The 19,115-nt window shown below is 30.0% G+C and overlaps 1 protein-coding gene and 1 pseudogene across 1 annotated transcript; both read left to right on the top strand.

The window, feature by feature from the left end:
* The first annotated feature begins 324 nt into the window (after positions 1 to 324).
* Positions 325 to 1,439, top strand: LOC129300997 (alkane hydroxylase MAH1-like). The gene is made up of 2 exons (XM_054939583.1): positions 325 to 1,041; positions 1,166 to 1,439. Exons 1-2 carry the CDS (start codon positions 597 to 599, stop codon positions 1,321 to 1,323), a joined length of 603 nt encoding a protein of 200 aa, XP_054795558.1. The 5' UTR covers positions 325 to 596; the 3' UTR covers positions 1,324 to 1,439.
* A 13,552-nt stretch (positions 1,440 to 14,991) lies between these two features.
* LOC129300998 (alkane hydroxylase MAH1-like) lies at positions 14,992 to 16,817 on the top strand (annotated as a pseudogene).
* The last annotated feature ends 2,298 nt before the right edge of the window (positions 16,818 to 19,115 follow it).

The raw sequence follows: 19,115 nt of genomic DNA, 5'->3' as shown, positions 1-19,115 counted from the left end.
CTGCAGCTAATTGCTAGTTTTGCGGCATTTCTCTTTCTCGTTTTTTTCATTTCCATCGAAGCCGATATTGCCGAGACCTGCTCTTTCCAGATTGGCCTCTATTAGGAATGCTGCCATCATTTCTCAAAAATTTAGGGCAGACTTATGACTACACAACTGATGTTCTGCAAAGAAAAGGAGGCACTGGTAATTTCCTCGGACCCCGGTTACTGGAATGAACTATTGGGTGACATATGACCCCATGAACGTACATCGCATTATGAGCAAGAATTTCGCCAACTACATTAAAGGATGACCTTCGCGAGGTTCTGGATGCTTGGTGATTCTATTTTTACTGTAGATTCAGATGCATGGAAACACTACAGGGCACTTCAGCATTCAGTTTTCAAAACAAAATGCTTCGAGAAGTTTTGGGAGAAGATTGTTCGAGAGAAGGTGGAGAGTTGTTTGATTCCTCTTCTTGATCAAGTCGAGAAGCGAGGAGTTGAATTGGATCTGCAAGACGTGTTTGGTCGCTTCAACTTTGACGCTGTCTGCTCTATAGTCTTAGGATTTGATCCAAAAGCCTCACACTAGATTTCCAAGAAGTTGCATGCATGAGAGCCTTTGATGAAGTGGAAGAGTTCACATTTTACAGACACACAATACCTAAAAGCGTGTGGAAGCTTCAGAGATGGCTTGGAATCGGACCAGAGATGAAGATGGCCCGAGCATGTGAAGTGTTTGATCGATTCCTCTATGAAAGTATAGCATCAAAGAGAGAAAAGCTACGAAAAATCAACGGAAATGAGAAGGAAGCCGATGATTTGCTAGCATGTTTGATGAGGGGGGACGAAGGAAAAGATGAAGCGGATGACAAGCTTCTGAGATACACCGCTTTTAGTCTTCTTTTCGCAGGTGGAGATACCATAACTTCAGCTCTCACGTGGTTCTTTTGGCTTGTTGCTACACACCCTTCAGTAGAAGCAAAGATTCATGAAGAGATCAAAGAAGAAAAGGAAGTGAAAGATGAAGTATATCTCCATGCTGATTTGTGTGAAGGTTTGAGACTGTACCCTCCCGTACCTTCAGTTATTAGGCAAACGATCAAACATGATATTCTTCCTAGTGGGCATGAGGTCAGTCCTATTACTATGATAATGATATCTTTGTATGCCATGGGAAGGTGTGAAGAAATATGGGGAAAAGATTGCTTGGAATTCAAACCAGAAAGATGGATCTCAAAGAGAGGAGGTATTATTCACATGCCATCATACAAATTTAGTACTTTCATTGCAGGCCCTAGAACATGCTTGGGTAAGGACTTGTCTTTCATTCAAATGAAGATTATGGCTTCTGCTATCTTGTGTAACTATCAAGTTCATGTGGTGGAAGATCATCCTGTTTCTCCCACACTTTCAATGGTGCTTCAAATGAGATATGGTCTCAAGATTCGGATCACAAAAGACATTGACCAATATAATATAAAAGTAGAAGGCATTCATATTTTGTGTTGTATGTTTGAAGTCTTTTGTTGTGCTTGTGTCCGTTTTTCTACTTCGGTAATGTTATTATGTGCGTATTGGTTGAAGGGATATAATCAAGCCACTAATTGGCTTGCACCTGATAATGTTGCTATAAAGGTCGTTGCACTATAATGGCATGATGTTGATGGCAATTAGTAAAATCCACTTCTGTATTCTTTAGAAAATCTATGCGTTCATTCAATTACTTCGGCTATCCCTTACATACATACATATATATATATATAGGGGTAGGGTAGGTATATATCATACATGCCCCCTTACTCAAAACTTTCTGTGTATGTCCTATCAATTACTCCTTCCGTCTCTACATATAAAAAGTCTTCTAGAACTTTTTATTTTTTTGTTCCTAAGTATTTTTTAATAAATTATTATACTTTTATGAAATTGAATAGAAAAAAAAAATATGTACTCTTATTAATTTACTTTAGAAACAGAGATTCATTTTTTATTTACAATAATTATGGGCAAAATTAAAATGTTATTATGCTTTTAATTAGATAACCAATTTTTATTGATTTGCATGATTCAATTAAAAATATATTATAAATAGGGACAGAGGGAGCATCACATAAGGCTTTTAATTATTGTTTATAAATCACTTTTAGCATTTTTATTAAAAATAAGAAAAGGCTTATAAGCTTTTAATTTTACCAAAATGGAAATGATTAATATATAACTACACAAACCTCTCCATTAAAAATAAAATATAAGTTAGATAAACCTTCTTTGTATATTTGAGATTTCATTTCTATATACATGACTGTTAGTTAACTGTTAAGTTTGACTTTTAAACTTTTAATTTTATCAAAACATCTTGATTTGATTAAAAAAAGTATATTAAATGTATAAATCTAAATGCATAAGACTTGCTTATATATTTATATAAATTTGTGTTATGTGTTTACATTATGAGTTTATATATGGTTTTGAATTTACTTTCAATTAACAATAACTCTTAAGTAAAGTCATTGATTTAATTTGTTTTTACATTACATTTTATGTCTCAAGATATTATCAAAGAAAAAATCATATAGCATAACATAAATATATTTCATATATTCTAAAAATTAAACATAGAAGTTTTAACACCTCAGTCATGATCTTCTTCTCATCTTCCTCTTCCCTACCAGTATTGGAATTGGGATTTTAATTGAAAAATTAGATTAGCTGAATTCAACAAAATTAATATCTTAAAATGTTAAATATTGGATTAAACAAAAAATAAAATGATAACTCTTAAGTTATTTACTTTTTAAAAATATAAAAATATATAAGAATAAATAAAAAAATATAGATAATCATACATTAAATCATAATTATTTATTTTTCTAGCTAGTTTAATTAAATTTTTCTTTTTACTTTTAATTTACAATAACTCTTAAGTAATGCAATTGACTTTCTTTTTTACATTTTACTTTTTTAATTATTTTTTATTTTTAAATGACAATTTTATAAGAAAATTATACACCAACACTAGTGCAAAAATTATTTTTCGCCATAGTTAAAATGCATTTTTGGCGATAGAAGGTGCTGTGTAGTAAAAAATTTTATGGTAGTAAATAGACATTTTTCACCATAGGTCAAAAGAAACTGTGGCAAAATATAATATTTTCAACATAAGTGCCATCTGACCTGTGGCGAAAAATATAGTGGTGAAAAATATAATTTTTCGCCATAGGTCTGAGACCACTTGTGGCAAAAAATTATTCTAGAGCTCATTTATGGCCACAGTTCTATCAACAATTGTTACCATAAATGGCTTTTTATCACAGTTAGTGTAACAACTGTGGCCGTAAATACATTTTTTTTTACTCGTACACTTATATTTATATACATTCCCTTACTTACAAAACCTGCATTAATTAAGAAACAGCAACTCCAAAGACCAATACAAATATGTCTGGTACATGAACTAAACTTACATTTTCAATACAAAATATCTAGAAAGTTTCTACTCTAATCCTATTAATTCTAAAAAACTAGACCATAAATTGCATATATGTCTCAACTCTTGCTTAGAATATGGCTCTAAACTTTAAAAGTGCTGCAAATTTAATAACAATATATGTATGAATAATAACTCAAGTATATGAAAAACTTCATAATTATAAATCATTATTTATAAATTATTACCTGATCAAATGAGTGAACAATACCTTGAGTGATGATTTCATACATAAAAATTATCACATAATAACCGCATTCTATACTTCCTGGTTATTGAGGACACTATAAAGAAAATAAAAATAATTAAATTCATTAAACCAATATTATAATCTTTATTTTAATTAAGGAATAAATTTGAAATACATACTTGCATTAGTACAAACTTGATTTCAATTTTTTTTTCTTGTCAACCATTCTCGCTAATTTTCAATATGTCGCTAAAGATCTATTTATCAAATATACATACTTAGAAAATATTAAATATATATTATTAATAACACAATGGAATTATTTAAAAATTTACAATCCAATCAAAGACTTCATGTCATCGTTTACGTTCCTTTTCAGTGAACAAAACCAGTATATAGTATTTTCATACAAGCAAATGACAGGAAGCATCCAATGATGACTACAATATATTAATTTATATTAATATCACATTATTAAGCAAATATTTTTATAAATTGAACAATGAATTTAAAATTTGATACCTTTCAATAATTGGTAAAAACTAGCATGTCTTCTTTTGCTTACACATCGTCTTTTCAATACAAGAAGCTCTTTGATTCACTTTGCCAATGGAGGTTAAAAGTGGAGATAAGAACCCATAATTCTCATCAACACTGAGTTTAGTGCATATCTTGTGAAGGTAGCTTTGATAATTAGACATATATTAGTAATAAAATAAAAATATCAAATATTAATTTAGAAATAAAAAAATACTTACATGATAAAAACTTGAATTATTGACAAGTCCAATCACTCAAAAATAATGAGGTCACTAATATCTTTTCTGGCAACTCTAAAAGTAATAGGCTTCTTAATAATCTTTTCGATTATGTTAATTTCATCTGAAAATTCATTTATGTCAACCACCACTAAAGCCAATCATTTCAAGTCATCTTGCATCGGTTGGGGATTGGAATCCAAAGATTCTTTTGATTGTAAGAGTTCCTATAATTAACATATAATAAAAATTAAAAATACCTATATTATTAATTAAAAAATAAAAAATTATAACATTTTCATACCTCTTCATTAACTTGTCGGACTAGCTTTTTCAACCAAATAATGAAATTATGTTGAGCTTATCCTGTTGTTTCCATCTCCTTAGTAGGAAATAGTACAGGAGCATTAGCATCCACAACCTCTTCAACCATCACCTTTACTTAGTTATCTTATATCTATTGATTGTGACTGTAGTTGCATGGTTATACACCTTTCCATATGCAACTACTCGTTTGCCATGATCCTTTACATAAAGTATGCATGGCTTTCCTTGATCTGATAAACTAAGATCACACACTGGCTCTGTAGCACCAACATAATTCGATGTTTGTTGTGGTTGTATTTGCAAATTACTAATCATTGATTGCATTTCCATCATCATGCTTGACTTGCATTCTGCTATCATCATTTGCACTTGCTGGATTGGTACAAGATTAGAAAGTGGAGGTCTAAAATATTATCTTATACCCATACCTTTAGGAACCCCCCTAACACAGCCGAAGTGCTCTTCACTCCCTAAGGCCATGGTCAATATGTCCTTTCTACCAGTAGACACAAAGGTCCCCTCGGATGATGCTTCTATAAGAGCATCCTAGAACATGCAAGCTAGTAGAAATTGATGTAAATAATAAGTTTCAATTATATGATTAAGATATTAACTGTAAAAATACTTACAATTTTCTCAGCTACTTCTCTAGCCTCTGGGGAAATAAACTCTCCCTTTTTATTCATCTGTCCTATCTTCCATGCTTGAGCACGATTAACAAGAGATGAAGGAGAAACGTCTTCAATATTATCAGCTCCCACCGCTTGTCTTTTAGCTTCCCACTTCTCTTGATTCATTATATCATAAATATATGCGTACCCTCCTCGAGACATAGTATGGTTGTATAGATTTTTCTTTCGATGCTCTTGACCTTTTTGACTTTTTTCCTATTAACAAATAATGAAAAGAATTTGTTAAAAATAAATCTTCACTGACATTAAATAAATTATCATATTCTTCCTTTACTCACTAAAAACTTGGGATCATGTCTACTGTGAATAAATTTTATCCACATGTCATAATCAATAAATGGATATTTCTTCCAAGGTTTTTTTATGTTGGCATCATTGTCACTATCATCATTTTCATTGTCATTCTTAGGAAAGAAATATTTTCTAGTAAGCTTGGATTTAAAATCCTTCTATCGATCCCCAACATACTTTAATCACTTGTCTTTTAAAAATGAAGTTTCCTTGATGTCATAAGTAATCTACAAAATAATACATATCAATAATGAATTTAATAACAACATATATTTAAAAAATAGATATAACATATAGCAATAGGAAATACCAGTATAGATTCCCAAACATCATTTCTGTCACTTTCATTGACATCATCCCACTCTTCCTCCAAGATGCTGATTTTTTTACTTGCCATCAAACCCACAAAACTTTTAAATATGTTTCCTTTTTTGTTATCAATTAGTTGGCCATTATCATCAAAATCAAGGTGAATTTTTCCATGAATTTGAGCCAACTTAGTAAGTCATGTGGCCCCTCTTTTACCTCTTTTAGAATTTTTTTTGTCAGCGACTGGATTCTCCATAATTTTCCTAACATAAATAAGATAAATAAAGTCAGTGGCAAGAAATATAATAAATTTAAATTAATGTAAAATTGAAAGTATAAAAAATAAAATCAAATAAATTAAAAAAGTCCTATTATATTCTATTACCATTATAAAAATATTTTAGTTCTCCCATAAACCTTCGTCGTGATCAGTTCTAACATCATATGTGTCATCTTCATCTTTCACATCCAATAAGGGCAGGGTTGGCATAAAAGGAAGAATCTCTTCAATATCAAAACTCATTTCATCATTCTCACCATGACTAAGGAGACTTTTTCCCAATAGAACTACAGATAACCTCTTATCAGCTAAATTAGTGACATAAAAAACTTGTTTTGCATGAGTTGCCATTATAAAAGGCTCATCCTTATGTTTTGCCTTATTAAGATCCACTAAAGTAAAACCCAACTTGTCTTCTTGAACACCATTCTTGATATCAACCCATCTACACTTGAAAATAGGCACCTTAAATTAGAAATAGTCAACTTCCCATATCTCTTCAATGACCCCAAAATATGATAAGGATGCCAATGTTGGATTTTTATCTTTTGCACTAGAAAAATGAGTTGCTTCAGCTACTACCATTACCCTACTAGTTTGCATAGTGCTATTGTCATCCTGTATTTTTGTATAGAATGAATATCCGTTAATGTCATATGCACTCCAAGTAGTAACATCAAAGCTAGGCCCACTAGCTAACCATCTTATTACTTTTGAAACATTAGACTTCTTATGATCCTCCTCTACCTTCACCTTAAACCAGAGTAAAAAATATCTATTGTGCTCACTTAGCAACCATTTATCAGCCTTTTTAGGATATTGATCTCGAAATTCCTTTTTTGTGCATCCAAATAATCTTGCACATCATTAGTGTTATTTAAGATGCACAAGTGTGCTCGTTGTATTTCTTCATGAGTCATGCGCTTTACTTTCAAGCCTCGAGTCCTTTTCCCTTCAACTCTCACTCCCTTATAGCAAGATTCGAGAACACCAATAGATTTAACTTCAGATAGGTATTCAGTACAAAACTCAATAACCTCCTTAGCAACATATTTTCAACAATAGAGGCTTTTGAATGATGGAAATTCTTCACATAGCCTTTAAGAATTTTCATGTACTACTCAAATGGATACATCCAATGTAGATAGATGGGAGCGCAAAACTTTACCTCCCTTACTAAATGTACAATTAAATGTACTATGATATCAAAAAAGGAGGGAACAAAATACATTTCTAACTAACACAAGGTAATGACAACATCATTTTGCAACTCATATAATTTCTCAGGATCAATGACTTTATTGCAAATTATGTTAAAAAAGACACATAGTCTAATGATTGATTTTCTCACCTTTTCCTCTAATATGTCTCGAATGGCTACTGGTAATAATTATTGCATTAGTACATGGCAATCGTGAGACTTCAAACTAACCAATTTTAAATCTTTCATCGATACAAGGTTCTTGACATTTAAAGAATATCCTTGTGGTACTTTAATACCATGTAGACACTCGCAAAAACTTCTTTTCTCTCTTTTAGACAAAGTATGAGAAGCTGGGCTCATGTAAGTCTTCTTTCCTTCTGCTCTTGGATTCAAGTTTGTTCATATTCCCATGTTAAGTAAGTCTAATCTTGTTTTGACTCCATCCTTAGTCTTCCCCTTTATATATAATAGTGTTCCAATGAGACTTTCACATATATTTTTTTCTACGTGCATCACATCAATATTGTGTCCCACCTCAAGGGTGCTCCAATAAGGGAGATAAAAAAAATTAACCTCTTCTTCCATAGATTCTTTTGAGCTTCCTTTTTCTGGCTCTTACCAAATATCACATTAATGTCTTTGACCCGTTCATATACTAAGCTTGCAGTTAATGGCTTTGGAGCTTTATCATACTCTTGATAGCCATTGAATGATTTCTTCTGCCTATGATAAGGATGGTCTCGTCTCAAAAATCTTCGATGACCAAGATAGACTATCTTTTTCTCATGTTTTAGTTGTTGATGGGATATGTTTTCTTCACAGATAGGGCATGCTTTATGCCCCTTCACACTGTATCCAGACAGATTTTCATATGTAGGAAAATTATTTATTGTGCAAAAAATCATAGCTCATAACTTGAAAGACTCATTTCGATATGAATCAAACACATCCACACCTACCTTCCACATTATCTTTAAATCTTCAATCAATGGTGCTAAGTAAACATCTATATCATTTCTTGGTTGTTTAGGCCCTGAAATCATCAAAGACAACATGATATATTTACATTTCATGCACAACCATGGAGGAAGATTATAAATTACTAACAGGACAGGCCACGAGCTATGTTAACTGCTAAGATTGCCATAAAGATTTATGCTATCTGTACATAGTCCAAGCATGAGATTTCTAGGCTCATTGCCAAATTTAGGAAATGTTTGATCAATTCCTTTCCATTGTGGAGAATTGGCTAGATGCCGGAGCATGCCATCAATTTTTCTCTCATCAACATGCCATCGCAAGTTCTTGGCCTCATTTAGATTAGCGAACAAGCACTTAAACCTCGGTATTATAGGAAGATATCACAATACCTTTACTGGAGGCCTCTTAGTAATGGAATCATCACTACCGTCTATTTCTTTTACTTTGTAACATGATGCCCTACAAACTAGGCGCACATCCAACACTTCAAAATCATTTCTATACAATATACAGTCATTAGGGTAAGCATGTATCTTATGGTATCCTAAACCCATTGGACATAATATTTTTTTGGCTTCATAGTAACTTCTCGAAAGTGTGTTACCCTCGGGAAGCATCTCTTTCAATAATTTAAGCAACTCTGTGAAACTCTTATTACTCTACCCATATCTGGCTTTCAAGTTGAACAATTTTAGCATCACTGTCAGTCGTGTATATTTTGTACACCCTGGATACAAAGGAGTTTCTGAATCAGTGCACAAGCTATCATATTTGTGCACCTTTTCAACAACTTCAATGCCAATGTCACATAACATATCCTCTATTTGATCACCAAAATCCATATCATCATTCTCAACTTGTGGTGTACTATGTTTTCAAGATTTACCATGCAATACCCACTGTCTATATGCTTTATAAAACCCAAAATAAATTAGGTGATCCTTAATCTCCATAGAACTTCATCGCAATTCATTCAAGCACTTAACACAAGGACAGTAGAATGATCCTTTGTTATTAGGAATATTGTTCTTTGCAAATTTCAAAAATTAATCTACTCCCTTCTCATATTCATCACTTGTTCGCAAAGTATCTATTCAACTATGGTTCATCATTACCTATTCCAAAAAAGCAAGATCTTATTCAACTATGGTATTATAATAATTTATAAAGTGAGATCTTTGAGATACTAAATCCTTCAATTCTATCAATTTAATGTTACTAAAATGCTAATTTCAAGAAATTTTAAAAATATCAATTATTCAGCTACAAATTAATTATACTAAACATAAAGAAATTAATATTATGAAAATTTAAAAAAAATTGATAGCCTAACAACTTGTAAGTTGAGATTTTTTTGGGCACTAGACCCTCAATTTGATCAAATTGAGTAAACCACGATTGATATTTTAATAATTATTAACTCTAATCAATAATTAATATTATAATTTATGATAATGGGGTTCACAATTCATCCCAACAAACAAACTTAAAAAGAAATTAATTATACTAAACATAAAGAAATTAATATCATGAAAATTTAAAAAAAAATCGCCAGCATAACAACTTGTAAATTAAGATTTTTTCGGACACTAAACCCTCAATTTAATCAATTTAAGTAAAGCCGATTAATATTTTGATAATTATCAACTCTAATCAATAATCAATATTATAATTTATGATAATGGGGTTCACAATTCATCCCAACAAACAAACTTAAAAAGAAATTAATTATACTAAACATAAAGAAATTAATATTATGAAAATTAAAAAAATTGACAGCATAACAACTTGTAAATTGAGATTTTTGAGGCACTAAACCCTCAATTTGATCAATTTAAGTAAACCACGATTGATATTTTGATAATTATCAACTCTAATCAATAATCAATATTATAATTTATGATAATGGGGTTCACAATTCCTCCCAACAAACAAACTTAAAAAGAAATTAATTATACTAAACATAAAGAAATTAATATTATAAAAATTAAAAAAAATTGACAGCATAACAACTTGTAAATTGAAATTTTTTGGGGCACTAAACCCTCAATTTGATCAATTTAAGTAAATCACAATTGATATTTTGATAATTATTAACTCTAATCAATAATCAATAGTATAATTTCTGAAAATGGGGTTCACAATTCATCCCAACAAACAAATTTAAAAAGAAATTAATTGTACTAAACATAAAGAAATTAATATCATGAAAATTTTAAAAAAAATTGACAGTATAACAACTTATAAATTGAGATTTTTCAAGCACCAAACTCTCAATTTGATCAATTTAAGTAAATTTTAATTAAATTTTAATAATTATCAACTCTAATTAATAATCAATAGTATAATTATTTAAAAAAATTAAAAAAACTTTAAAAATAACAAGAGGCAAGCTATAATAAAAAAATAAACTAATTTAGTAATAAATAATAATTAGTAACAATTAAAATTTAACCCAAAAAATAAACTTAAAAATAAAAAAATAGTAGGAAAAGAAAATAAAAAATAGTAAAAAATTAGAAGCTAAAAATAATTAAGTACAAAAAAAAGCTAAAAAATTGCCCAAAAAAAAATCTTATGGACGAAATCCAGAAGAGATAGCAGCTGGCGATAGTGGCTAGAGAGGCGGGGAGACGAGCTGTAGGAAATGCAGCTGGAGGCGAGCTGTGGGAAAGGTAGCTGGACAGCGTAGCTAGAACCTACAGTGGAACTGGAGAAGAGGACGAGCTAAGGGGAAATGAGCTGAGGGGAAAGAGCTAAGGGATGATGGTAGCGATGGTAGCTGAGGGAAATGAGCTCAGGGAAATGAGTTGAGGGAAATGAGCTAAGGGAGACGAGCTGAGGGAAATGGAGATCTGGACGAAACACGCAACTCTATGGCTGTCTGATAAAGATGTCTGAATTTCAGACATTAAATATGGGCGCCTGTCACCGAAGATGTTTGAATTTTAGACATATTAATTATGTCTGAAATTCAGATATATTAACCTAAAATAAGATAAATTAATTTCAAAAATACTTAATTAATTTAATTTATTTAAGAAAAATTAATTTACCTAAAATAAGAAATACTTAATGAACATAATTTATTAGAATTATATTATTAATTACTAAATTTTATTTTAATTTATTAAAATTAAAATTTTTAAATAAATAATTTACTTATTTATGTCTTAATTAATTTAATTTATTATATTTATTTTTAAAATTAATTATATTTAGGTAATAAACAATTGAGTAATAATTTACTTTAACTAATTAATTAAATTAAATGATTTAATTTTTTAAAATTAATTAAATTAATTTACTTTAACAAATTTCATTTATGGCGACAGTTAATCTTAGGACTGTGGCTATAAATAGAATACATAAGTATTTAATTATGAAAAAGTCACTTGCGCATATATTGCCACAGGTTTTTGAGAAACAGTGGCGAAAAATATGTCATTAAAATTCTATTTTGCACTAGTGCATATTATCTAATTTTTTTATATTTATGTCTCAAGATAGCATCAAACAAAAAATCATATAGCATAACATACATAGATATATTTCATATATTCCAAAAATTAAAAGTAAAATTTTAAAATTTCTCATTTCTCTTCTTTCATCATCTTCTTCTTCCTTATCATTAGACATTGAACCAAGAATCTCTAAACTAACATCAAACTTCAAAAATGTCAATATTAAGTAGAATTTGAATTGAAAAATTAGATTAGTTGAAATATCATTATATGAATGAACAAATTTAACCATCAAATTTTTAATTATTATAAACAAGTAGTATTATTATTTAAAATATTAACCTAATCATAAAACATCTAAAAATAGGGACTCATTACACTTTCAGCAGCAACTTTTATTGCAGCTGCAAATTGTTCACTTTCAACAGTGACTTTTTGGAGTTGCCGGTGAAAGTTTTTTTTTTTTGTAGTGTTAAGCCTCTTTAACTTTATCTAAAAATTTGTATATCCTATCAGTTATCACATAAGTCTTTTGATTATTGTTTATAAGTCACTTCCAACATTTTTATCGAAATGAAGAAAAGACTTAGACCTCATTAATGCTGTATAAAAATTTAATAAATTTTCAACTTTACTCCTGTTAAATAAACCTACTTTAAGATAAATTACTTTAACATATAATAAAATTTTCTGCATTTAATAAGGCTAAATGGTAAAGTTGAGCATGATAATTATTGAGGTGCCTTATAAATTAGACAAAAATATTCTCTCTCTATCCTATAAATAGGACCGGAGTATTTATGATATTAATACACATACAGAATGTATGTGTGTATATATATAGTCTCTCTCTATATTACACACACAATTAGAATATTTATTTATTTATTATTTTTATATACTCTTATTGATCTCATATATAAGCCACTTTTAATATTTCATATGAATAAAAAAAATCCAGTTAAATTATTGGTATTTGTCATAAACAGATATAAGTGACTTATTAAATGCATTATCTTTAAAAATATTTTATCTCTACTATATAGCCTCTTACTCTATTAATAAGAAATTTTGAAAGAGTAAAATAGAAAAAAAAAAAAAAGAGGTAATCCATCAGTCATAAATTATAAGACATTTTTAGGAGAGATTTGACATCCTAAAATATAAAATACTTAGACAAAAACTCAATGTAATGAGTTTACTTTTTCTTTCACCCCTTCCGTAGTTGCTTTAGATTCTCATTCTGTCTAACAATCAAAATACCCGTGGATCCGTCTGGTTACTGGAGAAGATGGGAAGCTCGTTGTGGTGGAGTGGTAATAAGAAACAATGGAGTTGCTAGATATTGTTAGTTTTGCTTCTTGCATAATATCCTTTCCTCTTGCCATCACTGAAATGGTTGGCATTTCACAAGGGCTGGATCTGTATGTTATAGGATGGGACTTCAAAAAGTCAATGTTTTTCACAGATCGAGCTAAGGCAGTGAACCTTCTCTTGCGGTATGAGATTGAAAATTATCCGTTCAGAGAGATATAATCCATTATGCTAGATTCCTCTTATTTAGGAGTAGTTGTCTCTTTGAATTTTATGTTTAGAGAGACTAATTGTTGTAGCCATTTATTTTGTTATGAATCTTACCGGTTCCTTTTATTCTTTTGATCAACCCTTGCCTTAACTATGGGCAGTTGGTGAATGATGAAAAGAGAGGATCCTTAAGTGTATACTGATTTCACCTTTCGTGGTCTAATGTTATCATATTGTCAGTGTATTTAATTTGATGCTGAAAATTTGATCCGCACGTGCATGGATAAACATGTACAGCTCTTCCTTTTGTTTCTTTTCTTTTATTTTCTTTTTTGGGTAAAATGCGGGGCCAGAGCCAAATACATGCACAACTCTCTTATCGCCAAATCAATTTGCATGTATTGTCAGTTGTTAGAATTAACTAAGCCCCGTTTGTTTTAATTTATTTTATTAAAAAATTATTTTCTTTTAAAAAATATATTTGCACTTTTTTATTATATTTGTTTTAATTTCTGAAAAAAAATTGATTATTTTGAGAAGCTACTTTGAACAGCTCCTGAAAATAATCTAATACAGTAAATAAGAGAGAATATATTAAAGACAGAAGGTAGACAAAAATATTATAAAATTGTAAAATAATATAATAATAAATCATTTTTATAAAAAAAATTAAAATATTATATAATTATAAATTAACTAATAATTTTTTGTATTATTATAAAAAAATCTAAAATAATATCTCTTTTAATCTCCATAAAATATTTTTTTTATAAAATTTATAAACTATGCCGAAATTATTATTATTATTTTTTAATCTTGAATAAACAGTCGATTGTTGTTGCTGTTGCTCCCCCCCCCCCCTCCCGGCCCTCTCCCTCCGGGGTAGGGGGTGGGAACAAGTACACTAAAGAGTGCCTATTTATCAGGATAAGGATGTAGACTTGTCAGAGGGGATGGACCCTATGAAAACCACCCTGAAGCTCCCTTCCACATTTATTTAGTTCTGATAACCTATTAATCGAGCTCCAAGAAATTACAGCGAATGTTAACGTCCCAACGTTCTTGGTTTAGAATTTTCATGATACCCCCTAATTTGATTATTACGAGGAGAATCCGAAGTCCGAAACCTTAACCTTCTTTCACCCATTCATTTCTCACCCTGGTTCTTACGCTGGATCTAGTCTTAAGTAGTTTTTTCTTTTTTCTTTTTTTTTGACCAGCTAGTCTTAAGTAGCTTGAATGATACTTTTATTCTTTGTACTACTGTATCTTCATCTTCAAATACACAATGACAGTGTTACTACCTACCATGTTCTGCAAAAAGACAAAGAACCCAGGATACCTAAAGGTGGCCAAAAGGTCTCAAGTAGTTGGAATGTAATGTCGCCAAAAGGTGGCCCCGAAGACAGTGACTACTAAACGTTAGCAACTTGTATTCATTTAAGAGCTTAATGTTGATCGAACTTACTCTATTAATATTGACTTAGGAGCGGAGAAAACACAAATACATTGATATCTAAAGAAGCAAAGTTCTCCAATAATAGTCTACAATCATCATGCTCAGTTATGCAAAAGTAGTAATTGCAGGTTTTTCTCCACTTATCCTCTTCCTTTTTCATTGCTATCAGAGACGATGCTACAAAGACCCCCTCCTTAAAGACTGGCCTATATTGGGAATGCTACCACCACTCCTCAGCAATTTAGGGCAGATTCATGACTGTATAACTCAGGCTCTTCAAAGAAAGAGGGTACAGGGACCTTCGTTGGGCCTTGGTTTACTGGAATGAACTGTTTGGTGACTTGCGACCCCAAGAACGTACATCACATGATGAGTAAGAATTTCACTGACTACATAAAAGGTCCAGAATTTCGTGAGATTTTTGAAGCTTTCGGGGAAGGGATTTTCACTGCAGATTCAGACACATGGAAGTATCACAGGGCACTTCTCCATTCCTTGTTTAAAACCCCAAGCTTCGAGAAGTTTCTGGAAAAGATCGTTCGAGAGAAGGTGGATTTCTGTCTTTCTCCTCTTCTTGATCATCTAGAAAGGCAGGGAATTGAAGTGGATCTGCAAGACGTGTTCAATCGCTTCAACTTTGATATTATTTGCTCCATGGTCTTAGGATCTGACCCCAAAAGCCTCGTGGTTGATTTCCCAAAAGTTACATGTGAGAGAGCTTTCAATGAGGCTGAGGAGTTTATATTCTACAGACACACGGTACCTAGATGCATCTGGAAACTCCAGAGATGGCTTCGAGTTGGAGCAGAGAAGAAGATGGCTGAAGCATGTCAATTGTTTGACCAATTCCTCTATGAAAGTATAGTATCAAAGAGAGAAGAGCTAGCAAAAACAATGAAATGAAGAAAACAGGCGAGGACTTGCTGGCAACTTTGATGAGGGAGGAACAATGTAAAGAACATGTGAATGACAAGTTTCTAAGAGACACTACTGCTTTTAATCTTTTTGTCGCAGGTAGAGACACCATAACTTCAGCTCTCACGTAGTTCTTTTGGCTTGTCGCTACACACCCTTCAGTGGAAGCCAAGATTCTTGAAGAAATCAAAGAAGAAAAGGAAAAGAAAAATCAAGTGTATCTCCATGGTGCTCTGTGTGAATCTCTGAGATTGTTCCCTCCAATACCTTTTGAGCACGAGCAAGCGACCAAACACGACTCACTTCCTAGTGGACACGAGGTTTATCCCGGTACTATGATATTGTTATCTTCGTACGCAATGGGAAGGTGTGAGAAAATATATGGAAAAAATTGTTTGGAATTCAAACCAGAGAGGTGGATCTCAGAAAGAGGACGCGTCGTTCACATACCATCATATAAGTTCATTAGTTTCAATGCCGGACCAAGAACTTGTTTGGGTAAGGACTTGTCTTTCATTCAAATGAAGATAATGGCGACTTTTATTTTGAAGAATTATCAAGTTCATGTGGTGAAAGATTATCCCGTTTCTCCGGCACTTTCTATAGTGCTTCTGATGATGTATGGTCTCAAAGTTCGGATCACATCAAGGTGCTGATTATTTTCTTGGGTTCAATTTTTTATTTTATGTATAATTGTGAAATAACTAATTAAACACTGCTAAAACAATGAACCTTAACTATGTTATGAGATTGATCAGTGGTGAAATTATTCAGATGATGGAGTATGGATAACGATGGTTTGCTGAAACTGCGTTGATTGTATGTGTAAATTACATATCTGATTTGGATGTTCAACTATTTTTAATATATGTATTACTTATAGTAAATAATTAATAACGATGGTGGAAGGATAAGGAAATTGCAATCACAGTGTATATCTCTATCAGGAGATGGAGATTGCTCATTATAGGTGTTCATAATTAATTAATTTTTTATATATCTAGACTCTAGAGTGAACGTTATTATTAGAATGAAGTTATATATATGGCTCATATGGTTTCAAGCTCATAGGCCTAGTTACTTTAAAATTGATGAAACCTAATCCTTATTTAAATAGTTTAAGGTTGAGCACATAAGGCCTTTTATTATTTTTTATTTTTTTGAATTTTTAAAATTAAAAATTTAAATTATAGCATTTCAAATTAAAAAAAAATTATCATGTTCAAAAATTAAAAATTTATAATTTATAATTTTAAAATATAAAATTTAAGATACTTTATATTTTAATGGCAAAATAAAAACAGATTTAAATGAGATGCTCAAAATCAAGCTTCCTTTTCAAGGCCTATTAAGACCAAGTTTCAAAGTTTAGTTTTTTTTTTAAATGTCAATTTTTAAAAACCAATCTTTATTCCTGACTTTAATTGTAATATTAGGAAAAACTAGTTATTTTAATTATTACAATAGATTATATTGTAGTTACAGGAAAGATATATAGTAAAATATTCAAATTTTGTGGATACGTAAAATTTACATTTATCCCTTTTCTAAGTGAGTGCAGAAATGAAAGTAGAACTTTATTTGTTTTCTTGATGTTTTTAAATCATACGTCCTTCAAGAATAGACGTTGTAAGAGATTTGGAAATTAATATTAGTAGTTTGTGCAGGAGTCCAGCAATAATTATGAAGGTTTTTTAATTTAAAAATATCAAACTAATATTTAAATAAACACAAAAAGAATTAGATTTATAATACTCCCTCTGTTTAAAAATGTAAGATATTTTTTGAGGAGTTGTATGTTTAAAAATGTAAGGTATTTTTAATTTTTTAAGGTATAATTATTATTTTTTTTCAAAAGTACCTCTATTGATAATAACTTTATATTTATTATAGGGTATTTAATAGAGATAAATATAAAATGATAGGATTAATTAAAAAATAAATAATTATTTTATTAAAAAAAAATTTAATTAAAAATATTTTATATTTTTAAACTGCGAGAATACATGTTATGAATTAGTGAAATGTACATATTTTAACTTTTAAGGATATTACGTTAGTGGCACTTATTCGATCATGTACGTGCGAGCATGAATGCCAGATATGGGGGTCCCATCCCACGTTCCCACGCCCTTCCTCTGTCCACAACTCTATTAGAGTTGATAATTTGGGTCGAGTTTGACAGGTCAGTCTAAACCCGCCTGAAAAATTTAAGACCAAGCCTGATAAAAATATTATTTTTTTATTATTCGGGCCTATTCGGATAGACCCGAGGAAATTCGGGCAAGCCCGATCGGCTTCGGGCTTGGCCCGAATATCCGAATAAAAAAATAATTTTTTAAAAAAATATATAAAATATGATAAATATTAATTAATTTTCAAGTTTTATACCATTTTATACCAAAATACTATATATATATATATTAAAAGTGTTTAAATGTAGTTATTTTTTAAAAAAATTAAAATAGTTATATTTCATATTTTATTATTTTTAATCAATAAAATATCTTAAAATAATATTTCAAATATATTTTAATATTGATTTTAATATTTTAAGACCCAGTTTTTGTTAAAAAAATTTTTGAGTCCTATAAATCATTTGCATGTAAAAAAATAATTTTATATTTTTTTATAAATTAAGAGAATTAATTTTAAAGTAAAAATAAAATTGAAAATAATTTTAAAAATAAAATTTAAGCATGTACGAATTTCCGACTCTACTACTAGATAAACATAATAAATAGAATAATATTCTTGAATAATTACTTGGTTATTGTCCATGCTAGATTTGGTTAAAAATTAAGAGTAGACTAGAGTAAGAATCCCTTTTATATAAGAGTTAAACAATATAAAAAGTTAAAAAAATGATTTCAAAAAAATAGTATTTTACTCATAATTAAATAATTTTTTTATATAATATAATGATAGCAATTTTTTTATATTCATAAAAATGAAAAATACAATTTACCTAAAAGTTATTAAAAACTTTGAACTAATCAAAATAATAATTTTAAGTTAGTAGTCTAACTGTGATTGAATTGGGATCAACTTAATTATAATTAAAATAATATAATTAATTAAATATATAAAATATTTATATATGACTATGATAAGAACAATATTTAAACAACTAAAACATTAATTTACAAGTAAAGAAAATTTCATGAATAAATTATACAAATATAACAAAAATAAAACAAAGTCTACTAAATATAAAGTTGATAAATTATTTTTATTTTATTCTTTTAAA

This window comes from Prosopis cineraria, unplaced genomic scaffold, assembly GCF_029017545.1.
Source record: "Prosopis cineraria cultivar Desert tree isolate PC_DT_omini unplaced genomic scaffold, ASM2901754v1 PC1842, whole genome shotgun sequence".
NCBI lineage: Eukaryota > Viridiplantae > Streptophyta > Magnoliopsida > Fabales > Fabaceae > Prosopis > Prosopis cineraria.
This window is presented reverse-complemented; position numbering and strand designations above follow the sequence as displayed.